The sequence below is a fragment of the Acipenser ruthenus genome, chromosome 5 (assembly GCF_902713425.1).
Source record: "Acipenser ruthenus chromosome 5, fAciRut3.2 maternal haplotype, whole genome shotgun sequence".
NCBI classification, from domain to species: domain Eukaryota; kingdom Metazoa; phylum Chordata; class Actinopteri; order Acipenseriformes; family Acipenseridae; genus Acipenser; species Acipenser ruthenus.
The window spans coordinates 9466570-9493691 of NC_081193.1; the positions used below are offsets into that span (position 1 = coordinate 9466570).

Genomic DNA, 27122 nt, shown 5'->3' on the forward strand with positions numbered 1-27122 from the left:
AACAAAAAAAAAAACAACACCTTTTCCAGCAGTTTGGCATCATCTCGGCACTGTGAGTCTGCACCATGTCAATGCTGGGTTACAATGTAAGTTTACGCTGAAAACGATGTTATTGTTCATAGGAACCAAGTTGTCCTGTGGTTGTTTTGCACGTGGCGATTAGGGTTGTCACAATCGTGATACTTTCTTTACATGTATCATTTTTAGCGTGATGCAAGACCAAAAGCACAACATAATGCAGCTCATTGTAGATCACCAAGTGATTCTTGAATGAAGTAGTAATGCATAGTTGGTATGAATACATACTTTCCCTAACTCATTTTATTTTTAACCTTCAACAAAAGTCCTTAATTCAATTATCATTTGATCACATCACGACCTATTTATCATGATACATATATAATTACAGTACACTCCTAATAGTAATGTCTTTTTTTCATGTTTCTGGTGGCTCTACTTCTGAATTTACAGCCGAATGCCACTGACTGGCTTGTTATTACTAAAGGTGCCTAGATCATGTGTTAAGTAAAAACTGCATTCAAGCACCTTCATTTCTTCACGGTGCATAGGTAGTCTCAATATGTAACGTGTTTAAAATGTGACTGTGTATTTAGGGAAGAAATACAGAAAAGTCCCACAAAGCCAGGCTATTTGGCATTAAAGAGGTCAGACTGCAGTGCAGCTTAATATACTTTATTGTACCTTGGATCTGACACCAACATGGGCAACACACATTTTTAAATACAACATTTAAAAAAAAATGTATGGGGTATAAAAATGAATTACTTAATATAAATAACGTACAGACTTTAACAGCTCTTTAAAATTAAATCACACTTGGTTTGTGCTTAAAATAATTACCACTTGGCTTATCATAGTACTGGCAAACCAAGTATTGCCACTTATCATTAAGAATGACAGAACCCTCCTGTAATGCTACAGTTACTAATATTAAACATCGAGTCATAGCTTCATGAAATGAAAGGCAAGACGAAAGGAAAACGCAGCATTGCATTACTCTCATTTATAAAATTCTTAATGGCAAACATGGCTTGAAGGTTCTGGATTTCACATTAAATAAGTTAAGATTAGTTACACAATTCTGATCCAACAATGGTATCTATCTGTAGTTTCACAGTCACAGTGTTGGAAATTTCCAACTCACAGTTGCCAGCATCTCCCCTGTAATTCCGCTATTACAAATTAAGCTTATTAATCCAGACAATATCGTTCACATGGGGGTCAAGATTTCTCAGATGTTAAAACGGAGTCGAAGGCTGATGATAGCACCTTGCAAATGGCATGTGCTTGTTCCTGTGGAACAAATAAAAATCATAGTGATGCATGCAATCACACAAAACAAGACGTTTATTTTATTAATCTCAGTTCTGAAATGCTCACTGCACAGTGCCTGGATTTTCAAGTGCTTGCCAATCCCCAATTGATTATATATATAAAACTGACAGCCCTCCTAATTTGTATATTTATTTAACCAGATGTAGTGCCTATTGAGACTGAGGCCTTGTTTACAAGGGGGTCCTGGAAAAGATGCCAAAATAAATATTAACAGATATAGATAAACACATTAGCATATTAGATTTGATTACAGGTCTGATGTTTTGAGTGAGTTATCTATTCTATACTGCTAAAGGCTGCTTCTATGGGGACCATTTCACATTTTTAGGTGTATTTTAATACTCAAGCATACATTTTCTAACAGTAATTTTAGAGCACTTTACAACACAGGGAATCCTGCTGGATTACATTAACCACCATTTTATAGCTAAAAAAAAAAAAAGAGCGTAATCCAGGGGGGTTCTCAAGTGCTGTAAAAGGCTCTAAAACAGTTTTGGCTTTACTGGTGGGGTATAGGCTGATCAAATGAATCCCTTGTGGAATAGACCAGCAACGGACCAATAATTCCTCGGTGCTGCTGTGCCATCTCACACTTACCGAGCCGTTACACTGGTACACCCAGATATTGCATTCTTCCTGGTTGGAATCTGTTGTTTTCAGAGCCAGGATGTTCTTGCCAGCTCCCAAGCCGTCATCGTAACACAGCATGGTGACTATCAGATACAACGGGTGCCGGTGCAGCGCACCCTGTCAAAACAAGAAACTATTTACAGTCCGTTCGGAAATCTACATTTTATATCATAACCCTTATGAGACAACTTTGTAAAATCGAGCCCATGAGGCTTTTCATGGTTTTCAAAACAATAAAACAAAGGGGCTCCCGAGTGGTGCATCCAGTAAAGGCGCTCCGTGTGGAGTGCAGGATGCGTTCTATACTCTGGACGTCGCCAGTCCGAGTCCAGGCTATTCCTTTGCCGACCAAGGACGGGAGCTCCCAGGGGGCGGTGCTTAATTGGCTGCGCGTCGCCGGGGGGGGGGGGGGGGCTAGGTCGGCCAGGGCGTCCTCGGCTCATCAGTGACCCCTGTGGGCTGGCCAGGTGCCTGCAGGCTTGCCTGTAAGCTGCCCAGGGCTGCGTTGTCCTCCGACACTGTAGCTCTGAGTGGCTGCATGGTGAGTCTACAGTGTGTAAAGAAGCGGGTGGCTGACGGCATACGCTTTGGAGGACAGCGTGTGTTCGTCTTTGCCCCTCCCGTGTCAGTGCAGGGGTGGTAGCGGTGGGCTGAGCCTAAAAATAATTGGACATTACTAAATTGGGGAGAAAAACAACACAAAATAATTGGCGACCACTAAATTTTAAAGAAAAAAAAAAATAAATACAACAAGCAGCAACTAGAACAACAATTGAACACATATGCAAGAAAATTCAAATAAATAAATGCAGCACTTAAATTAGTAAATGTCTGTTCAAAGTTCTATCTATCCTTGACACTAAAACAAATGGCCCTTTGTTCCACTGTGCATATTTTCCCCTCTCAGCAGAGCAACCTCTATCAAGAAACTTAAAAAGATTTTGCGTCAAAATCCACTTGGGTGATATTAACATGAAAGCACTCACGCACTGATCCGCTGTGGCGACTTTGACCCCGTATTTTGAGACTGCCAGGATCATTTCCTCCTCTATTGGCACAAAGGGCAGCTTTCCGTCTTGCTTTAAAGAGAAACAGCAAAACACACAAAAAAAATAAAATAAAAAAATCTGTTGACATACAGTATGTTCTTTGGTCATCTGGTTTCACTCATGTCTGAGAGAAAAAATAGAAATCCAAGACTATTTTAGTTTTCTATATCCGCTAACTGAGATACTATGAGCACATTTGGAGTTTAAAATCAGGGTTCTAAATTTCACAGGACCTATGTTCTATACAGTGCTTTTTCAAATGCAAAATAATCTTCAGCAGGCACTTGGAGTGGTTGTCAGTTACTGCTATTATTACACCTCCACTGACCCCCTTTTTGCTTTCTATGATTTATTCCCATTAGGGTGAATTGAATTACATCCTGTATAAGGATTCAAATCCAATCACAAGAACACTTTAGGCTATTCCAAAAAAACAAAAAAACTACCAAGCACACAGCATTGGCAGAAATAAAAATACAAAAAACCGAGAACTGTACTTGGGAACATGATAAAGGATAAACATACTGGCTTTAAATGCAAGCAAAAAACTATGACCTTTTATTATAGTTCTTATTTGGCGCCACCAGCAGGACAAACCATGAAACAAATCTCGACGACATTCAGCCTGTCAGCAACTACTTGCTATAAAATTGGGTAACCTATTTTCACTATCAGTATGCAGCATTTCAGATCACTGCTGAAAACATTAAAACTCACCACTTTCAAATTCAGAAGTCTGCCACAACTGTAATCTAAATGTATTTGAAATTTAAACATCTTGGATTACAAATCTTACGAACAGATACGTAATACCAGTTACTGTATCATGATTTTAAATTAAAATACATGCTTGCTAAAATATGTTTCTTTCAAAACTGCAGAATTGAATGGATATGTATGGCGGGGAAAATGTACAGAACTATTTTGTCAGCTATAATCACTTAGACGCATCGAAAATGAACACCTAACTGAGGTCAAATTCTTTATCAACTGCAGCGTACGTGGTGAATTATAATTCAGAATTCAGTATCCTTTATTCAAGGCTGGGTGTGTGACACACAAGGTACTTACCTGGGCCACATCAATATAGTTCACCAAGTCCAGAGGCTTCTGTAGAGTCCTGCACATTTCAAAGTGCAGTTTCTCTATCGCCCCAACATACTTCACACGGAACTCAACACAGGCATCTGAAGTGCTGTTGCCTGAAATTGAGTGAATACAATAAAAAAACTGCATTCATGAGAACAAACAATATACAAATATAAGTATTTTACGCATTTGTGTAATAAAACTAAAAGTACAGGGTTACTGGCATACTCATGAAAAAAGATGCATAATGCACATAAATGATGGACATTGACTAAATGTTTTTGGTTTCTTTTTAATCACTTGATCATTCATCCTTGACCATGACACGTGACTATGACTAAAAGCATATGCACTTAATTCCCTAATTAGTGAGACAGTTGATTGGACACTGGATATGGAGTGATTTCAGCTGTTGAATTGCAAGCTTGAATAAAAGCAAAAAGAAAATCACAGAAAAAAAAAAATGCTACGTTTGTCAAGAGAACAGCGTACTGTGGCTCGCCGTCTTGGGTGCTCACAGCCAGCAATTTCAAACCTGGCGAGACGGTATAACCAGACACACTCTGTCAATGACAGGCCACGAACTGGGAGACCAAGAGTCACAACACCTGCCCAAGATCGACAGAGCACCTTCGTGATGTCAATTGTTAATCAGCACAATAAAAAGTCACTGCACCTGCTCTAAAACAGAGTGTGTGTATATATATATATTATATATATATATATATATATATATTATATATATATATATATATATATATATATTAGCTCAAAGAGCCAGCTGCCCAACGTTTTGATATGTTGTACATATACACTACTGGTCAAAAGTTTTAGAACACCCCCATTTTTCCAGTTTTTATTGAAGTTTAAGCAGTTCAAGTCCAGTGAATAACCTGAAATGGTACAAAGGTAAGCGGTAAACTGCCAGAGATTAAAAAAAAAAAGTTTAGGTTACCAAAAACTGAAAAATAATGTACATTTCAGAGTTATACAAAAAGGCCTTTTTCAGGGAACAAGTAATGGGTTAACAACTTACAGCTATTCTGCAGCAATGGAAGTAAATTAAGCCTTGAAAGTTGATGCTAACAATTCCTACAGGTGTCCCAACTTTTGTTGATTACTTACAAACCCTCTGTCTGTATAAAAGCAGTGTTGGAACAGACTGTGTTACTACACCCTCTTAAGCATTATTTGGACAGTATTGTACTGCAGGAAGTAGTATATTGCTCTCATAATGGTGAGAAAAAGGCAATTAACAAAAGAAGACAGACAGACCATTATAACCCTTAAAAGTGTAGGTCTTTCCTTCAGAGAAATTGCAAAGAAAGCCAAGGTGTCAGTGAGTACAGTTTCCTACACCATCAAAAGGCACTTGGAAACTGGAGGAAACTCTGACAAGAAGAGGTCTGGCAGACCCAAAGCCACAACAGAATCAGAAGACAAGTTTCTGAGAGTCAACAGCTTGCATGATAGGCGGCTCACAGGACAACAGCTTCAAGCACAGCTTAACACTGGTCGAAGTAAGCAAGTCTCAGTTTCAGCTGTGAAGAGAAGACTTCGAGCTGCAGGTTTGACAGGTCGAGTGGCAGTAAGAAAGCCATTGCTAAGATGGCAAAATAAGAAAAAGAGGTTTGCCTGGGCCATGATGCACCGCCAGTGGACTACTGAAGACTGGAAGAAGGTCTTATGGACCGATGAATCAAAATTTGAAGTCTTCGGTTCATCATGCAGGGTTTTTGTACGCTGTCGAGTAGGCGAAAGGATGGTTCCTCGGTGTGTGACACCAACTGTCAAACATGGAGGAGGAAGCGTGATGGTCCAGGGCTCTTTTGCTGGATCCAGAGTCGGCGACTTGCACAGAGTGAGTGGCACCCTGAACCAAAACTGCTACCACAGCATTTTGCAGCGCCATGCAATACGCTCTGGTATACGCCTAGTTGGTCAGGGGCTCATCCTACAGCAAGATAATGACCTAAAACATACCTCCAGGCTATGTCAGAACTACCTTAGAAGAAAAGAACAAGACGGTAGGCTTCAAATCATGGAATGGCCAGCACAGTCTCCAGACTTAAACCCCATCGAGCTGGTTTGGGATGAACTGGACAGAAGGGTGAAAGCAAAGCAACCTACAAGTGCAACACATTTGTGGGAACTTCTGCAACAGTGTTGGGAAGAACTTTCCGAACAATATTTGATTTCCATTGTAGAAAGAATGCCATGAGTGTATTCGGCTGTTATATCTGCAAAAGGTGGCTACTTTGATGAGTCAAAAATTTAGATTAAATTTTGTTAAACAAAATGATTCCATGATTTCTTTTTTATCTCCATTTGTTTATTTGTTCTATGCTTTGAGACATTAAACTGCGTAAATTTCAATAAAAACTGGAAAAATGGAGGTGTTCTAAAACTTTTGACCGGTAGTGTATATATATATATATATATATAAAATGCACCAAAGGTACATAGTTAGATGATGGTTTTCACAAACTGCCCTTCTTTTAATGATTTAAACACTACAGCTGCAGTATTTAGAAACCTAAACTGAATATACCCCATAATCTCAAATATGTCTCTGCTTCTTTGAAATTGTACCACAGGATACTTAATGTCCACGTAGTAGAAAGGCCGTCTGTTAACATCTTACTCAAAATGGCAACCCTTCCAACAGCACATGGTGCTGCAACTGAATGCTGAATCGGTTTTCTTTTAAATGAGATTCAGCAACCTGGGAGCCCAATCTGCCTTCAGGGCAAGTCAGCTGCTGAAAAGGCAAGGGGTACTAAAGCCAATTCTAGCACATGGACAGGACTGCACATGAACAAGCACACCAGCGCCAGATGCCCTGAGGGAGTGCCGTTTCATCACATGAATAAAGGGATTGAAGGACGCCCTGAAGGAGTGCTGTTTCATCACATGAATAAAGGGATTGAAGGACGCCCTGAGGGAGTGCCGTTTCATCACATGAATAAAGGGATTGAAGGACGCCCTGAAGGAGTGCCGTTTCATCACATGAATAAAGGGATTGAAGGACGCCCTGAAGGAGTGCCGTTTCATCACATGAATAAAGGGATTGAAGGACGCCCTGAGGGAGTGCCGTTTCATCACATGAATAAAGGGATTGAAGGACGCCCTGAAGGAGTGCCGTTTCATCACATGAATAAAGGGATTGAAGGATGCCCTGAAGGAGTGCCGTTTCATCACATGAATAAAGGGACCGAAGGACGCCCTGAAGGAGTGCCGTTTCATCACATGAATAAAGGGACCGAAGGACGCCCTGAAGGAGTGCTGTTTCATCACATGAATAAAGGGATTGAAGGACGCCCTGAGGGAGTGCTGTTTCATCACATGAATAAAGGGATTGAAGAACACCCTGAAGGAGTGCTGTTTCATCACATGAATAAAGGGACTGAAGGACGCCCTGAAGGAGTGCTGTTTCATCACATGAATAAAGGGACTGAAGGACGCCCTGAAGGAGTGCTGTTTCATCACATGAATAAAGGGACTGAAGGACGCCCTGAAGGAGTGCCGTTTCATCACATGAATAAAGGGATTGAAGGACGCTCTGAGGGAGTGCTGTTTCATCACATGAATAAAGGAATTGTCGTCAGTACCTGAGCTCTTGGTGGAGTCGGTGTCAAGGCTGGCTACTGTGCTGGATCTGGAGAGACCGCCCAGGCTGGAATCTACAGACTGATCAAAGGGACAAACATAGACAGCGTGAAGCACTGCACCACAACACAAAACAGAGTTACACCAGTGGCATCAGTCCTTGAGGAGTAGATCAGGAGTCAGGAATATTACTCAACACAAACCCCTTAGTAGTGGACACCTTCCGTTTCTTAAAACTAGTGTGTATTTAGAATCCTTCAGGAACGGTCAAGTTTAATGAAGAATTAAATGCAACCTTAGACATTCTAAACTGTAAAAGTAGAACACAAGTGATCCCTCCGGGTCCTGAATTGTTCTGCTGCATGTGTAGTCTCATCAGTATGTAAACCATACGTTTAGCAAGCAGATGTTTGTGACTGCTTAAAATTCACTCCGACAAGCAGTTGTCAGTCCAGGCTCCGGCCCAATGTTCTAATTGACAGAATGCAAGCCTTCACTTTGAAGAGCATACTCTTTACATGCATGAGCAGACGAAGAAGAAGTGGATTTGAATTGCATGGATAGATGATGGAAGGGGTTTACTGCTTATTGGGTATTCATACTTCTAGTATTACTTAAAAGCAAATATCTATTGAAGCTGTAGTTCTCTGAAAAGTTTTTTCCTGCCCCTTTTCTATGTGATGCTAGAGGAGTGAACCCACCTTGCTCTTTGTACTGACTTCACTGCTTTGGGAGCTGCTGCTGCTGTGTCGTTTTTTGCTTTTCCGAAACATTCTTCACCATGACGCCAATGCTTCAGCTCTCCAGCAGGGGTCAGAATCCTGCTGAACACTCAGGAGTTATCACACACTTTACAGTTCAGAGAACAATGTCACCCCAGAGCAGAGCCTACATCTTTGTGTGCTTCCAAGGAAACACAGTGGAGTTTTGCAGATTCCAAATAACACAGCACACGACCATTAGAGCCAAGATGTGGTAGGTAGATGCACTGGTGGTGTTCAGATTGAAAGAGAGATGTTTTGCGTGTTTTTATTAACAAAAACAAAGCATCCCCGGGAGCACAGGGTCAGAGAAACGACACCTCTGAATGTATTTTTAAAAACGTCAAATATCATTGCATACTATAAATAGTAATAAGAAGTATAATTATAATGGATGGGTCAATCCTAGAATGCATGTGTAATTCAGATGTGTATTTAATTAAATCATCTTAACATCAGTAGTCGCTGGATGAAAACCATTGCTGATACACTGGGCACACATTCAGCAGTGTATCAACGGCAAGATTTAGGCTAAGTATATTAGGTGTTAGATTGTCATATCAACTGCTTCCAAATGTTTCATTTTTAAAATACTGGAAATGATCTATCCAGCAATATATCAGGACTCTAATTGCATATCTAAAGGGCACTTTGCACAGTCTACAGGTTTCTTGTTAAATATGCGAAAAAGTTTGGTGGTTTCTGCCTAGTTAATAACAACTATTATACACCATCACAACCTTTCCAACCAATCAGATCGCTCCGTTGCAGTAGGCTATGTCATGATAAACAACAGATTTTGATTTCTGCAGTGTATGAAATGGAATTAGTTTAACCTGAAAAAAAATCCATTCCATCACTACGGCAACCTTGGAGATTACCACAGAAGACAGTAAAGAAAAAAGCAAGAATGTCTAGATGTATTCAGGTAGCCAAGGAAAGAAAAAGAAAAACACAGTAGCAGAAGCCGTTTTAAGGTATTTTTTCTATAACGTAATGGAGAATAATAGTGATGATTTGTTTATTTAAGTGCAGTGAACTTGGAGGTAAACATTCAACATTAGAAAATAAACTACTCTGCAGGCCTTGCCTCCTCGTACAAGACACTTAAAAACTAATTATTACTCAAGTACAGTATACCCACAACAAATCTGACCAACAGGGTTTGGAAAACAATAAGATAAAACATTCTATACTCCATATAGTCCCGCACATGACTTATTCACTTATTACACTCTTTCCCTAACATGAATAATCTGTCGGATACCTATAGAAAAGCTGCATCTCCATTTTGATGTCAGTGTCAGCCCTGATGGTTGGTTGGTGCTAATATAAACACACATATACACTTGCAGACAAAAGTATTGGCACGTTACACTTAATATACCATAATTCAAGGTAACAGATTAAGGACAAGCATCTTTATAATATATAATTATAAAAGATGATTTATTACTAGAAAATGTATATATATATCACACACATACACACACACTGAGTGTACAAAACATTAGGAACACCTTCCTAATATTGAGTTGCACCCCCTTTTGCCATCAGAACAGCCTCAATTCGTCGGGGCATGGATTCTACAAGGTGTCGATGCTGGCCCATGTTGATTCCAATGCTTCCCACAGTTGTGTCAAGTTGGCTGGTAGTGGATCTCTACTCCGAATAGCTCGTTCCATCTCATCCCACAGATGCTCAATTGGATTGAGATCTGGTGACTGGGCAGGCCACTGCAGTAAGCTGAATTCACTTTCATGTTTGTGGAACCATTCCTGGACAATCCTAGCCTTGTGGCATGGGGCATTATCCTGCTGAAAAAATCCATTAGCAGATGGATACACTGCTGCCATGAAGGGATGCACCTGATTGGCAATGATGTTCATATATCCTGTGGCATTCAAACGTTGCTCCACTTTTATCAAGGGGCCCAATGTGTGCCACGAAAACACACCCCACACCATCACACCACCACCACCAGCCTGCAATGTTCACACGCGGCATGATGGATGCATGTACTCATGTGGTTTTCTCCATACCCCAGTCCTCCCATCAGCGTGAAACAGCAGGAATCGGGATTCATCAGAACAGCCAATGTTTTTCCAATCCTCCAGTGTCCAGTGTTTTCTGCAACCGCTGTTTCTTGTGTTTTGCTGAAAGAAGTGGAACTCTGTTAGGTCGTCGGCTGCCGTACCCCATTCGTGTCGAGGTACGACGAGTTGTGGATTCTTTTATGGGTCTTTCGGCACCAATGTTGTACTGGACTGTCAGCTGACTAACTGTAGCCCATCTGTTGCTCTGCACAATTCGTGTCAGCCTCCTTTGGCCTCTTTCATCAATGAGCCGTTTTCGACCACTGGCCTGCCGTTGGCTGGATGTCCTTTGGGTGGTGGACCATCCTTGATACACACGGGAAACTGCTGAGTGTGAAAAACCCAGCAGCGTTGCAGTTCTTGACACACTCAAACCGGCGCGCCTGGCACCTACTACCATACCCCGTTCAAAGCCACTTAAATCTTTTGTCTTGCCCATTTACCCTCTGAATGGCACACACAGTACACAATCCATGTCTCAATTGTGTCAAGGCTTAAAAATCCTTCTTTCACCTGTCTCCCCTTCATCTACACTGATTGAAGTGGATTTAACAGGTTACATCAATAAGAGATCATAGCTTTCACCTGGATTCACCTCGTCAGTCTATTTCATGGAAAGAGCAGGTGTTCCTAATGTTTTGTACACTCAGTGTATGTGTATATATTTATTTAAATAAACAAACATATTTCATTTAAAGTATTCGCACCCCTGCTTTAGTATTTTGCTTTTGTTACAGCTTTCAGGTTTTTATGATAATTCTTAACCAGTATGCTGGTGAAATCTGGGCCCATTCAGTCGTGCATATTTCCTTCACAATGCTTGGCTACAGTGTTTTTCAGATCAGTCCAAGCATTTCTATTGTCTTTGTTTTCTTCAGGAATTCCAGAGCTGACTTAGCCGTATGGGTCGTGGTCGTGTTGGAAGATAAACCGTTTGCGAATCAGCCTACGGGCAGATGGTAGCATTGTACATTCCAACTTCAATCACATGAACGTCTCCAGTCCCTGAACTGCTAAAACACCCCCATCTCATGATCGAACCACCTCCATGTTTAACTGTAGGTACAAGGTTTTCCCCTTTTCCTCCAAACATACCGTGGTCCATTTTGGGGGAAAAGTTATATATTTAGTCTCATTGGACCAGAGCATTTTGGTTAAGAATGCTTCAGATTCCTGGGGGCTACCAGGTGGCGCATCCAGTAAAGGCGTTCCACGTGGAGTGCAAGATGCGCTCTATAGTCTGGACGTCGCGAGTTCGAGTGCAGGCTATTCCACAGCCGACCGTGGACGGGAGCTCCCAGGGGGCGGCGCACAATTGGCCGAGCGTCGCCTGGGGGAGGGAGGGTTAGGTCGGCCAGGGTGTCCTCAGCTCACTGCGCAGCAGCGACCCCTGTAGTCTAGCCAGGCACCTGCGGGCTTGCCTGTAAGCTGCCCGAGAGCTGCGTTGTCCTCCGACGCTGTAGCTCTTGGGTGGCTGCATGATGAGTCCACAGTGTGAAAAAAAGCAGTCGGCTGACGGCACACGCTTCGGAGGACAGTGTGTGTTCGTCTTCGCCCTCCCGAGCCAGCGCAGGGATTGTAGCGGTGAGCTGATCTTAAAAAATAATTGGCCATTCTAAATTGGGAGAAAATAATAAAAAAAATAATTGGCAACGACTACATTTATAAAGAAGAAAAAACAAGCTTCAGATTCCTAATCATATTTCTTGGAAAAGTGGTTTGCAGCAAGGTCTTCGTGTGTACAACAGTTCTGTGTTCAGGTATCTTTGTACAGTTCTTTAGTGCACTAGTATGCCTGATGCTCCTACATCTTTGTTTAAGTCCATGTCTGTTAATTTTTTTTCAGCTGCTTTGTTGATTATCCTACTGCTGTACCTGTAATTTTCTCTGGATGTCCACTTCTTTCAAGCGTTTCAGTTGAATTTGTTGTGTGGTACTTCTTGATTACTGCTCTCATTGTAGATTTTGGTATTCCATATTGATTTCATAGCCCTTTGTAGCCATTTCCGTTGTTGCAGTTTGCTGTGAGTGCTTTTCTCAAATGTGAATCATGCTCTTTTGTCCTGACCATCATCTACTGTGTGAGCCAAAACGTTCTTCTTCAACAGATGCTGGAAATAATTACCTCTTTTTCTGGCTATTGACTTTATAATGCACTTAGTTTCTATGTAACAGGTATTACTCAATTAATATATTTTAAATTTGTTCTATTACATTTGTACAGACTTTTAAAATGTAAAGGTGCCAATACTTTTGTCTTGAACAAGTATTTTAAATTGCTGAAGTGCTTCTGATTTAAAAAAGAAAAAGGTTTATTAAACTACTAGGAATTGTGTATTGTGGCCTTTGTCATATTAATTAGTAGCTAATGTTAACTAAACGTTTGTATTTAATATGTTTTCTTGAATTATTGTATACTAAGTTATGGGTGACAATACTTTTGTCTGCGACTGTATATACACCCATTATTATATGAACTTGCAGAACTAGTTCACAATGAAGGCGGGGGGCTGCAATGCAAGCCAGTCGGTGTGTGCCAAAAACAGCCTAGTTTACCAAACGTGCTCAGACGGTGTGGCCGCACAGAAAACAACAACTACGGTAACTGATAGTATACTGTCGTCCTACCACAAGCGCGCCTGAGTCGGGGTCAAAGCCCCAACTAACCTAACTTTAAAGCCACGTTTATTTAACCCTTGTGTTTTAAACCCTTGTATTAAATAACAGAAATCGGTTGCATGGCTCAACTCTACCCCACCCCTAACCCTACCGCATCCTCTTGTTTCAAAAACGAACAGCACAGCAAATAAGCACGTGTATAGTTACGTTCGAAAAACATAACACCAAAACATATAATTAAAAAAACGGTCTTGCCATAAAAGCTTTAGAGGGCATACCTGTGTGCATTCGTTTTAAATTGTTGTTACAACTTGTGCAGCGGTCCGTCGCATTCCCCGGTTCTGTCTTGTTTTGGCGAGTCTCCTCCTGACGCTTCACTTCCTATTAAGCTCCACCCACACCGCTTAAAGGAGCCGAAACTCTATAACTCAGCATTGGAAACATTACCTTTTAAATTTAACCATGAATGATTTAGGAAAATTATTGAAAAAAAAAACACTTAATATACTACAAGTTTTCCATTCTATTTATCAATCAATCTTTATTTTATATAGCGCCTTTAGTGGACCACCATCACAAAGCACTTTACAAGATGCAGTAACAACAAGAAAATCCATAATACTTTAAATACAGAGAAATGCATAATACATGCTATACGTATATTTGTATATTTGGTTCAAATCTGGCTTTTTAGCTCGCAGTTAAAATCGTGTCTCCAGAAAGATTAAATAAAATTGGTATCACACAATTAAATTTATGTAAAGAAAAATCTTGTGTGAACACCTAAGATGTGAAAGGGTGTATTTCATAAAGAATAGATTTACACTTTATTATTCCATGTTGAAATAATATCAAAAACAATTCTCCAGACCAATGGTGTATATGTGTTTTTAATTTGGACTAACATAAGAGTTACACAAGATGTGCATGTTTTTAATGTTTTATTTATTTATTTTGCTATTGCAGAGGAGTGTTCAGGGTGTGTCCAGCTAAGTTTGGAAGGTTTCTCTGCACCGTAGAACAAGGAAATGACAATCATCAACTGTGTGTCAGACAACAAAGTGGAAAAAAGGTTTGTTTGAAGAGGAAACAAAACATCAAGAATATGACATTTAAATGCGGAGAAAATGAGGAAATCACCATCGTACTTATATTGATGCTGAATCTGTTTGTGGATAATTGCTAAAAATAGAAGTGGGCTGTCCAATAAAACTGTCTGGTAAACTAGCCATGCCCCTTTATGAAAATCATAGTTAAGACCTTCATAGATATGCAGCTGAACTGGTTCTGTACATTTTGTCAGATTAGCCCTCTCATTTAAAAAAAAAAAAAGTTAAATGTGATTAATAAACCTTTGAACATTTCTAAACTAGTTAGAGAAGCAAAGTGACCAAGCCACTGTTGTATTGTTATTAAGGAGCCCTGTAAGGGGAGTTTATATTTTTTGTAACTGCTACGAGGTTGGTTTGTTAACTGTTGAATGACAATAGGGTTGAACCGGGGATCCTCCTCTGTCTCGATGGGAATCCCTTCATGAAAGTGAGGCCTGGACCTTCAAACTCCAAGGCAAGAGGGTGTGCTTCTCCTGCCCCCAGAGGAGGACACTGTTGCAGAGGTGACAGAGAGAGAACATTCACAAAGACATTCTGAATGCTCTGACTCGGTATAAACAGGGGATCCAATGTATTTAGTCACTCTGTCTCCTGAAATACACCCAGGCTACAATATCCACTTGAGATACCGACTTCATATTTTAAATGTTATTAAAACTCCTCAGGCAAAATCTGAGTCTTCTCGTTGAACTGTTACCGAATATGACAATATAGTGGTCATGTGACTTTTTGTGGTTTCCAGATGATAAAGACCTCAGGCTAACAACTGCAATACAGTAAATGGTTCTCCAGTGTGTCTGATCAGTACAACAAAAAGAAACCCTTGACACTGACCTTATATCGCCACCATATTGAAGTCAGCTGACTTTTTAGGTGTATGCACAATTTGAGATATTATCTTTGCATTTGGTACACAGCTGTATTCTATGGTTCTCTCTGTCAAGCCATTACAGGTGATGTTGAGTAAAAAAAAATATATTTTTAGTGGCACGTTGTCCACTGAATAAGTAATTTAAATTGGGAGACATTCTCACCTAAGTATTACTTAGTATTTAGACAGTGGATTACTCAAGAGAAGGGAAATAATGAATTACAATTTTATATATAAAGTTATTGAATCATTAAGTGCAGGCAGCTTATCAAAGGTTACATTAGTTATTCATTTAATGTTACAGTATATCTATTTCACACACATACACCGTTCATGATATGTAATAAAAATGTATTAAGAATTTTGTTTACATATTAAAAAAGACTGGCGAAAAAAAAAAAGATAACCATTGTGTTGCAGCTCAGACTAGTTCTGCAATAACGGTATCAGGTCAATGTTACAAAATGTAACCTATTTATTTATTTATTTATTTATTTATTATCGTTAACATACCTTTACGCCGAACCCCACCAAAGGACATTGACTACAGAACAAAATTATATAGACTCTGTTTGAGGAACTCTTTTTTTATAGAGATTTGTTTGTCAGTCGGACGTGATTGGTATGCTGGAACGGAAGTTTACTGCCGGCTCCTTGCGTTTCTTCGGGTAATACTAATACACAGGAGTAGTTTGCGCTAGCAATATGCTTCGTGTTCATTTCTGTGAGTATCTAAGTATCTTTTTTTATATATAAAAACATGGCTGCAAAAAGAAAAGCAGACAGTTTGGTTCCCGCGGAGGAAAGCGACCAGCTCCTGATCAGACCTCTGTGAGTAGATCTGCTTTGCTGTTAATAATGATCATTTACGCGGTGAAGGCAAAGCTCAATGTGCATAGAAAAAGTTGTACGTTTTGGACTCTTTAGAAGATCTACCACAGTCTTGTATTCCCACAAAGCTAGCCCAGTTCGTGTTTGTCTCGGCATCGAGCTGTTATAAATTATGTTAGGATCTACATAAACATCTAACACTTTTTTTTCCCAAACTGGATTGACAAAAAATGAATAGAATTCACACGTACCTTTTTTTAGTGTACTTCTGGGCATCTACTTTATCCTGATTCTGTCCTAGTTCTAATTTTGTAATTACATCTGCGTAGGGATGGAAATAGCCCATTTCAGCTTTTACAACAAGCTTGATTAGCCACAGTATGTCTTATTAGACGCATAGTAAAACGCAGTGCCTACAAAGGTACCACGAAATGTACCTGTCAGGACAACCGAGGAAGTCAGCTACCCTCCGGTCATTTTTTTTTTTTTTTTTTAACAAAAACGCTTATTCACTGCCAAACATGAACTACTTTAGATGTGTTATGACTGCAGTATAGGATACTGACGTTAGGTTTAGGGTTTCAGTGTTGGGAGAGGATTATTCATTGTTTTATTAACAATAATATTATAACCAATCAGAGTGCAGTGTCCTGACAGGAACATTTGGTCGTACCTTTTGTAAGGACAGCAAGTAAAACGAGGAATGGATAAAACTACAATGCAAAAATAAGTCTTATTTCCATTTATGCTGTGTATCTCCCATAGCAGTTTGGTATACTCCTGATGAAGGTTGCATTACTGAAACGCATTGACTTTGTTACTGAATTAAGTGTAAGACCTGCTGACGGCACTAAAACACATTGCTATACTGTCTCTTCACAGTGGTGCTGGACAGGAGGTGGGAAGGTCATGTATCATCCTGGAGTTCAAGGGAAGAAAAATCATGGTATGTATGCAGTCTATTCAATATCCCTAATTCTGCTTCATAACTTCTTAGATATATGGATCATGTATGTTATTGACATAGCTGGCTATTAAATTAAAATCATTAAAACAATGACCAGAACCCTAAAGTATCTTAATCATGTAATTATTCCTATTAAACCTGGAGTGGAATGGCTATCCTGAACTGGACTTGCTTTCATCCGGCCAAATGATAAAACCCACACATTTTTGTATTGTCTTTACAGCTGGACTGTGGTATCCACCCTGGTTTGGAGGGGATGGATGCTCTCCCTTACATTGATTTGATTGACCCTGCAGAGATTGACCTTCTCCTTATAAGCCAGTGAGTCAAAGTGGTATTACATACTCTGGGTGGATTTGACCTCCATGTGGGAATTGGGAGGGTTTGGAATAGGACCTGTTCATTTGAATGTTGCTTTTTTTTTTTTTTTTTTTGGTCAGTTTCCATTTAGATCACTGTGGGGCCTTGCCTTGGTTTCTACAGAAGACCAGCTTCAAAGGGAGGACGTTCATGACTCACGCAACTAAAGCGATTTATCGATGGCTCCTGTCAGATTATGTAAAAGTCAGGTATGTGAAACAACTATACTCTTTACTGTAAATAAGTTGGGACTGAAAGAGTGGCTGCTCCTGTAATATAGTATTTAATGTACCTGACATGAGACATGTCAGTCGGTGTGCTTATTTATTTTCCCCTGTTTGGGATATAGCCCAGTGGAGGCACTCATCACACTAGAATTGACGACACGCTTACATTTTCCATTTAGAGTTGTGAACTTTAACTACAATCTGTTTATGTGTGTAGTAACATTTCAGCAGATGACATGCTGTACACAGAGACCGACCTGGAAGAAAGCATGGACAAGATTGAAACCATCAACTTCCACGAAGTGAAGGAGGTAGCAGGGATCACATTTTGGTGCTACCATGCTGGCCACGTTCTGGGGGCAGCCATGTTCATGATTGAAATAGCTGGCGTGAAGGTAAGGCTTTGACTTTGTCCTGTTTTTTGTCATGTCTGGTTTTTGGTGGAGTGTTACATGGGGAGTAGACCTGTGCTTTCAGGATCAGGCAACAATTAAACTACGTAAACCAGCTTAGTGTGCATTCAGAGCAGTCCAATCTGTGTGCTTTTGTTTTTAGTCATATAATTATTTGACTAAAGCTAAGCCTTGGTTAACCCTGTTTTACTTATAACATTATTTGTGTATGTTATAAATTCGGGGGGTATTTGGGAGTGAATGAAAGGGCATTCAGATGGATGACGAGATATATCCACAGTACATATACAGTATCCTTTTAGAGATTGAAAGTTAGAAATTATAATTAGGACCAAGCATTAACAACTGGTTTCACCCTAATTAGGACTGGTCTTCCTTCCCTAACTGGGAATGTAGTCCAAGATTGGTGCTAATCTGGGTCTGAGAAACCAGCTGCACTGTAGGTCTAGGATCCCAGAGATCTGTAAAGAATAATGTGATCCTACTGCATGTGGACTTGTTTGGGTGTGCCCACAAGAGACGCTAAAAACAAAATGTTTTTTTTCTTCTTCTTTACAGTTGTTGTACACAGGAGACTTCTCTCGGCAAGAAGACAGGCATTTGATGGCAGCCGAGATTCCCAGTGTCAAACCGGATATTCTCATTATTGTACGTGTCTTCAGATTGCTGTGGAGGACTACCTTCTGTAATACTTACCAACATTTCTTATTGGAGATTTTTTTGTAGTGTTTGGGCTTCAATGCGTGTATGGGAATAGCAACATTTTTTTTATTTATTATAGAATAATGTTACTGACATGTCTTTCTGGTATGAGTGGAATATTTTTCTAAAATGCTCAAAATTGTGTCTACAAATAGATAACAAAATCAAATCTGGCTTTAGGTTACTATAGTCATATTCATGGATTTTTACATCCATAAACAATGTACCCTTGTTTGAAAATTCTGCGGTTTTTACATATATTCTAAGTGCAAGAAAAGCTCACGTACGGTAACTTGACAGGCTCTATATTGGTATTCTGCGATCATTGCCCTTTATATACTAAACCCTCTTTGTATTCTTTAAATTATAAAAGTACCTTCAAATGGTAGCTGCTTTCAGGGCTTCCCCTTCTCAATACTTGCCTTCTCTCCAGGAATCCACCTACGGCACCCACATCCACGAGAAAAGGGAAGAACGAGAGGCACGCTTCTGCAACACTGTGCACGACATTGTGAACAGGGAGGGGAGGTGCCTCATTCCTGTCTTTGCCTTGGGGAGAGCCCAGGAGCTGCTGCTTATTCTCGGTGTGTGTGACTGCCTGTTTGTGTCTGTATTCGCACCTTCATACAGGTAGAGGGTATGGGGAGGGGAATCTGTTCCTGTTAGCTCCCTGTGTCACGTGTTTCTTGTTTTAATTTGCAGATGAATACTGGCAGAATCACCCGGAGCTACACGACATTCCCATCTACTATGCCTCGTCCCTGGCTAAGAAGTGCATGGCGGTGTATCAGACTTACGTCCATGCCATGAACGACAAGATCCGCAAGGCTATCAATATCAACAACCCCTTTGTTTTCAAGCACATCAGCAACCTGAAAGTTAGTTCTGTTGATTGTTGTTTACAATGACTAAAAGAGTGTATGTGTGTTTTGCACTTGCCACCACCTCACTCCTAACCCACATAGACCCATGCTTCAGTCATTACTTGTATCAGGTTAAAAATAACCTGCAGTATAACTTTATGAAGCTTCTCAGTTGTGTTGTCCATGGCTTGTGAAGTAAGTACATATCTAGTGAAGATATCTAGAGCCTCTAAAGTACGTCAATCATTCTTTTTCCAGAGCATGGATCATTTTGATGACATCGGCCCCAGCGTGGTCATGGCCTCCCCAGGTATGATGCAGAGTGGCCTTTCCAGGGAGCTGTTTGAGAGCTGGTGCACTGATAAGAGGAATGGCGTCATAATTGCAGGTTACTGCGTGGAAGGAACCCTTGCCAAGGTGGGTAACCTAATCACCAAATAAAGCTATTGGGACATGATTCATTCTTGAAAACAGTATGTGACATCTTGTATTGTTTTTCTTGGTTAAATATGTAACAATGTTGACCTCATCTGAGTTTCTTCCTTCTGTGCAGCACATCATGTCTGAACCAGAGGAGATCGCCACTATGTCCGGACAGAAGCTGCAGCTGAAGATGTCTGTGGATTACATCTCCTTCTCTGCTCACACAGACTACCAGCAGACCAGCGAGTTCATCCGGGCACTGAAACCGCCACACGTAGTAAGTTCCATTCCTTTCAGATCAGCGTGAATATAGGTGTACAGCAAAGGTAAATAAATGTGTTTATTATAAACCTTTTTATAACACAATTATCAGAATTTTGAAGGCTATGTGTTTAAACGATGGAAAATGTTCACAGTTGGTATAAAGACATTTCTATATGAATTCATTTTAAAATGATTTAGTTGAGATATATTTAATTGAAGCATTGCTAAGGGTGGCAGTGATGTTGCATGGAAAAAGATCCAAGAGGTCTGTGGTTTGGATTTCATTATTGACCTGGTTGACCAGCTTGCTTCTCTGTTAGCCAAGTTGAGATGTAGAATTGGGTGGTAGTGGGATTTTGCTTCCATTTGCTGTTTCCTTGGTTAGCATTAAAAATGCAGTATTTTACTTGCCTAAGAAGCCTTACTTCATCTTGCCACATTCTCAGATCCTGGTGCACGGTGAACAAAATGAAATGGCCAGGCTGAAGGCTGCACTGATCCGTGAATATGAAGACAATGATGAAGCTCATATTGAAGTACACAACCCACGCAACACTGAGGCTGTGACGCTTAACTTCAGAGGAGAGAAACTTGCCAAGGTAGGGGGCTTCGCAGAAACAGATGGGGGGACTGTATTCTTGGTCTCTCTTCTAAAGGGATTAACGTCTGTTGACTTGGAAGCACTGTAGACGGGTTAGTTAAGGCACTGATGATGTGGGAACCACCTTATTTAGGGGGTGAGGTAGCAAATTAGTCTCCATATCTCCATATGTATCCACTGGCCTACAGAGGTGAAAAGATTATACATGAATTAATACATGAATATGACCTTTTTTGAAGCTTAGCAGGCTTCTTATTTTTAAACATTTCCTTTTAGGTTATGGGATCCCTGGCGGACAAAAAGAGTGAACAAGGTCAGAGAGTTTCAGGAATACTTGTGAAGCGGAACTTCAACTACCACATAGTCACTCCATCAGATCTGTCCAGTAAGTATTGCATGCCTTTAATTCTACCTATACATATCTCCTCTTTGGGGGTTTGTTGTGGTGTTACAACAGCAATCTCCACAGATCTTGTTATGAATGTGTTTCTTTTCTTTTCAGATTATACAGAACTATCAATGAGCACAGTTAAACAGACCCAGGCCATTCCTTTTACAGGCCCATTCACATTGCTGGAGAGTCAGCTATGCAATATAGCAGGTTTGTAACTTAGTTCAATTTCCAGACATCTATCACATTTTCCTCCTGAATCAGGAATCATAGTTGACCTTTTATTGTTGAGTAGTGGAGAAACAAAATGGCAAATAGTTGGAGGTTAAGGGGATAAAATTGTGTTCTGTGCTACTATATGTTATGGATTCTGTGCCCCTGCTTACCCTATGTGTTTTTTCCTTGTCGTTTTAGGGAATATTGAAGAAATTGAGACTCACGACAGGCCTGCACTAAAGGTTTTCAAAAACATCACACTGGTGCAGGAACCTGGAATGGTGGTATTGGAGGTGAGGTTAGGGGCGAGGGATAGGTGTGAAGGAAAGCAGACCTGGGTAATACATAAAACCACATCCAGATAAGCAGCTGCAAAGAGCTGCTGCGATCCAACCACCATCTCCTGGTGCTTTTACGTGGACAAAAACGATGGACAGTTCTTGGCAAACAGACTTCTCATTTAACATATGAAGTAGTATTATGGATATTCTAGTGTAAAGAGATGCAATATGCAAATGAGGGGGAGGGGGAGGGGGTAGCAAAGTTCTTGCATCAGCCATCAATGTAGCATATGAAATCGGTGTGCCCATTTCCATTTTGAAACAGGTTAATGTTTGTGGAATGCTATTTCAGGTTGCTGGAGTAGGCGAGAGAGCTGGCATGAAGAGATGCTCACTCACCATCGTGTGTTTTCTGTTTCCCAGTGGATTTCCAATCCATTGAATGACATGTACGCTGACGCAGTGACCACTGTCGTTCTGGAGGTGCAGTCCAATCCCAAGGCTCAGAAAGGTCAGGCCATTTTAGTTAGGTTCTGTTTCTTACAGTAGTGCATTGGGAGCCAAAAGACAGTCCTGACCTTTTCTAAAGTAATGGGTTGAATAATAAGGTATGTAAGTTGAAGGAAAACATTAAAAAGATGTGATGCACTAGCCTTTTATTTTACCCATAACCTGTATAATTGCATAGCTCCTCTCCTTGATGTGATGTGGGATTGTTTTTAGCAGTTGGTCTGCAGTTGACCACAAAAGAGATAATGGTACATTTTATTAGGTGTGCCAATGCAGTCTTGTAGGGAATTGACCTGTTATCAGTATGCTCTTCACTTACAGCCATGGCAAATGCCAAACAGGACAGAATTGATATGGAAACCTACCAGAAGAGACTGGAAGTTATGTTACAGTAAGTGCAATGATATTTGTGGCACACTCTACAACCCGGTTTCTCAGAGACGTCGGATTCAGTGGCCAAGAGTTGTGTCGCACAGTGAAGAACTTATCTGAAGCAGCAGAGAGGAGCAGCAACTGGCTGTGGTTGAGACAGAAAGATTCTGGCTGGGGATCTCAAGCACAATAGAAAGGAAAGCTGATGTACGGGTAAGTAAGCTGGGCTGAGTTGAGTGGGGAACGGAGGGGGGTGATGCTGGGACGCCAGAATCACCGTTGAGCCCTCTTGAGGTGTCGTGGGCTAGTCGACGAAACACCGAGGATGGAAGGTGCCCACTTGAAGACCCCAGAGATGTACCCTACTTAGCTCAATCCAGACGGTTGTCATGCTGATGCGCTGGGGAGACCACACTGTGGTTGATCCCCTGAGCCAGCATCGCAGCCGTTGTGTGTGCTGATGCGCCAGGGAGGCAAAAATAAGCTGATCCCTGGAGCCAGCATTACACTTCAGCCATCAACACCATACAGAAGGATATCTACATCATCATATGGAAGGAAGCGTAAATGGAGGGAGACACAGATGGATCACATTAGTTTACTATGAAGCTACATCTTAGTTGGTGCTTATCAGCATGAAGTTTTAACATCTACTCTCATGTAATGGAAATCATTTTAAAGGCCTGGTTTAATTTGAAAGTTTAATTTGAAAGAGTATTGTACATGCTCGTGTTAGATGTTTACAATCACGTATTCTACATCATATACAAAGTAGTAGTATGTGCAGAAACATAAATTAAAAGCAACCGCAGGACAAAAAAAGAAATCTGTCTGTACGCATAGGCGCCTAACATAGGGCAGAGCGGGCCACCCCCACTTTGATTACTTGTTTTGCTCAGTGTATACACACTATTATTCTATGTTTTGTTATGGTTTTGCATTTAAAGGGTTGAAAATGTAATAAAAAAAATGGATGGGCATTCAGAGGACTCCAGAAGACCGACAAAAAAAAAACAAAACAAAAAAAAGCCCAATACACCGTACACTACACATACTTTGGTTTACACCAACCCTAAATAAAATGTTGTTACTGTTAACAGTAGTAATAATACTGTGAAGCAGTGATATTTCAAAATAACAGAATCACGTTTTTACTCTTGTGAAGTAGGCTACAATATATATTTTTTTCATTAAAAACTTGTCATTGTTCTTTATTGAAATGAATGTTCAGCTTTCATATTGAAGCTTGTTGTGTACTACTCATTCAATCAAACCAAGTAGTGGAAGAATTTGCTTGTATCGTTTTATGACGTTTTTCAAATCAAGTAAGCTTATTTGTGTCATCTGGCACGTAGATGAAATCGTAAAGTAATTAAAAGTGCCAAAGTACCTGGCAATGGACTGTCTCTCTTTAGCGCACGCAAGAACTTGCAGAGTGGATAAAATGGTGTTGAGAATTAAGAAACGGCATTTGAGAGCAAAGAAATTGTATAAGATTTTTTAACTTTCATAACTGAAGAGGAAACCCTGGCACAAATGAAGCACTAGCTGTCCAAAATGTTGTTGCATTAACCAATATGGACACTATTCATGTAAGGAGAATTGCCATGAAGATTGGATCCAGCTGTCGGCTGCACGCAGTATTTAAGGGTTAGTGACCTCTGTGTCGGTCTGTAACTGGCAGATAATGACCTGACAGAGTGTTGGGCTTTCAACAACCTGCAAGTCGTTATCTGCCAATTTGAGACTGACATGGAGGTCATTAACGCTTAAATAGTGCTTGCAACAGTTGGCTGGAACATTTTTAATGCTATCTTGATATACTCCAAATACTGATTTAAATTCTGCCCAAGATTTTAAAATGATTATTGGTACCAGTGGTACATAGTCAGACAGATTTGTGTTGTTTTTGTTCCCGGGTACTACTGGAGTAAAAAAAAGGTTGACCTACTGTTTAAATATATTGTAATGTGTAGTATTATTTACTTCATGGTTTACTTGAATGTCGTGCTATTATAATAACAGAACACTTCCCTTTGTTTGTACTGTAATATTATAGATCACCTAGTTTAACATGAGGAAGTGAGAATTCATATTTAAGTATTAAACTGGACAGATGCCGTGTGTAATTCAGGGAGATCAGGAGGAGGCCTGCATTTATTTAAATACGTCTACGATGTATTACTTTGTACTAGTATTAGCGACAGACCTGTCCAGTCCCTAAATACTAACTTTCAATATACCATTAAGGCAGATTGATATTGCTTGTCTAAAACACAGATATTAGGCTTTTTGTTTACACTGGCAGGCCTTCACTGGTAGATAATGACCTGAAATGGTGCATCTTGATGGGCTGAGGCAGTGCCCAACGTTCTAGTAGGTTTATAATTGTGATTATTGCATTTCCTGTTTGCTTTTTTATGTTGGTAACCCTTTTAATATCTGTATCTTTAAGTCCTTTTGGAATTTCTTCATCAGGTTAAAAGTCTTTTTAATCTCTATAGGGACATGTTTGGAGAAGAGGCTGTAAATTTAAAAGATGGCAAAGATCTGTTAGTCACTGTGGATGGGAAGACTGCATATATCAATGTGGAGACACGAGTGAGTATTGAGGACAAAGGCTGAGTATAAGCAGATCCCAGGTGAAACTGTTTTTAAGGTAGCAAATCATTGCTAATATGTATACAGGGATAGGAATAAGATGCCTATTGTGCATAGCAGGTTCACCCATTCCAAGTTTTACAACAAGCTTGGTTAGCCTCAGTGTATAGTTAACAAGCACAGGTGCGTCATTTAAACTCATAAAAAAACCAGGAATGGGTCAAACTGCTATGCAGTGGGAGTCTTATTTCCATCCCTGTGTATATTTCTAATTAACATTTAGGGAGTGTAATATTTACGCTTAACACAGGCGGTTTGCCCTGGCTCTCACTTTGGAATAGCTGGAGTGCTGGTTGAGTGTTGTGATGGCAGTGGTGAGTGGTTTCAGCCTCAGCGTTGTTTCATTCCAGACGGTGGATTACGAGGAGGGCAGTGCCGACGATGAGTCCCTGAAGGAAATGGTGGAGCTGGCTGTGCAGAGACTTTACGATGCCCTTAACCCTGCCCTCTGAAGAGAAACCTGATTAAACTACAGAAGACACACTGCAGGAGACTGTGCCCCAATCCTGCTGGGACAGTGAAATGGCTTGCTAAGAATAGACACACTCATCTTAGGAGCTGTTCTTTCTATTGTGTTAATCAGTAGATGACTGCAGGCTAATTTTCAAAGCTTTTTCTTTTTTGTTCCCATTTTTCTGGAAGTAATATTTCAAAACTACTAAGAAACAACTTAGAGTCCTTAAATTAACCTGAGATGATTTATGTTTTTTTTTTTTTTTTTGTTTTTTTAATATTTATTTTGCTTTAATTAAAAGTAAATACATATTTTTCACTGGCGTAAAAAAAAGGCTTTGAAAAGGTTATAGTTGATGTCTAAAAAAGAAATATGACTATTTTATGGAATAAAGTGAATAAGTAACAATGTGGCACTTTGCCGTTTTCTGTATATATGTTACATGATTGGTCCGATCTGTGGTGTTGTTTTATTTGTATTCTTTTATCAGTTGTGTAATTTGTTTATTTTGTTCTTTGAAGAATTAAACTATTTTGTATTACACCACAGCTTAGATAGGAAAGGAATGTTGTTTTTGTGACACACAGAACTGGAGAGCCTATAGTATGTCATTTCTAATACTCGAGTATCCTCTTCAACAGTGTGTCATTTTCAGAGATTTGAAATATTTAATTAGTGTACACTATTAGCTGCAGCATCTGAAGACTGACTTAATAAATTGCTATTCAGATATTTTATTGTATTTTTGTTTCCTTCAACTCAGTTCTTCAAACAAATACCTTCTAGAACACAATTTTCCAAGCGGGTGTATAGGTCAAAGAGTTTATATGTCAAGGAGTTACTTTTTCTTCTGTTTTCAATAGTTCATATCGCAACCTACTGTAGCTTATGGTGAATCCATAGTCCCATTAGTCTTGCAAGAAAATTGGCAGAGGGCACTTAAGTACCAAGCTTTGCTGTGCCTGTGTTATACATATACGTTATACATACATATTTACTACCTTAAGGGATGTGTGTGTGTGTTTTCAATACCACACATTCATCAGACTACCTGCTACAGGTTTCAGGATGACCTCCACACACACAGACTATTGGAAAGATCTAGGTTCTTGTTACATGACAGAAATACTGTATTTTATAGTGCCTATAATCATTAAACAATAGACTTACCAGCACATAAAATCAGAGTTTGGTGGGCTTTTATTTTTGTTCTGTTTGCAACAGGAAAGCCTGTTTCTTGTAATGACCCAGGGTTAAACCTGAGCACAGTGCTGTACAGCCTGGAGCCAGCTGACGTTTCTCTAGTTGAACAGTTGCAGGAGAAATCATAAATTAACTTTAGAAACAGCCCCAAATGAGAAGTCCTAATAGATCTTTCTGCAGTGTTGTGTATA

General features: G+C 40.0%; 2 protein-coding genes across 6 annotated transcripts; one reads left to right on the plus strand and one right to left on the minus strand.

The window, feature by feature from the left end:
• Positions 1–677: 677 nt before the first annotated feature.
• On the minus strand, positions 678–13627 carry LOC117402524 (integrin beta-1-binding protein 1-like). Of its 3 annotated transcripts, none has more exons than XM_034921230.2 (7): positions 13488–13627; positions 8435–8554; positions 7736–7814; positions 4107–4237; positions 2973–3065; positions 1954–2103; positions 678–1314 (listed from the first exon to the last, which is right to left on the minus strand). In XM_034921230.2, the coding sequence occupies exons 2-7, from the start codon at positions 8504–8506 to the stop codon at positions 1243–1245; spliced, it is 597 nt and encodes a 198-aa protein (XP_034777121.2). In that variant the 5' UTR covers positions 8507–8554; positions 13488–13627; the 3' UTR covers positions 678–1242. The 3 variants fall into 3 exon arrangements, with proteins under 3 accessions (XP_034777121.2, XP_033859649.2, XP_058879607.1); XM_034003758.3 differs by having other exon boundaries at positions 8435–8557; positions 13488–13626; XM_059023624.1 differs by having other exon boundaries at positions 8435–8547; positions 13487–13626.
• A 2159-nt stretch (positions 13628–15786) lies between these two features.
• On the plus strand, positions 15787–26460 carry LOC117402197 (cleavage and polyadenylation specificity factor subunit 3-like). Of its 3 annotated transcripts, XM_034003106.3 has the most exons (18): positions 15788–16023; positions 16906–16969; positions 17214–17311; positions 17431–17559; positions 17795–17972; positions 18549–18638; positions 19126–19276; positions 19395–19570; positions 19814–19972; positions 20109–20255; positions 20689–20841; positions 21120–21228; positions 21346–21444; positions 21649–21743; positions 22155–22242; positions 22563–22632; positions 25118–25214; positions 25625–26460. In XM_034003106.3, exons 1-18 carry the CDS (start codon positions 15953–15955, stop codon positions 25724–25726), a joined length of 2076 nt encoding a protein of 691 aa, XP_033858997.1. In that variant the 5' UTR covers positions 15788–15952; the 3' UTR covers positions 25727–26460. The 3 variants fall into 3 exon arrangements, 1 of the variants encoding a protein (XP_033858997.1); XR_009328649.1 differs by lacking the exon at positions 25625–26460 and having other exon boundaries at positions 22563–22826; XR_009328650.1 differs by lacking the exons at positions 25118–25214; positions 25625–26460 and having other exon boundaries at positions 15787–16023; positions 22084–22242.
• The last annotated feature ends 662 nt before the right edge of the window (positions 26461–27122 follow it).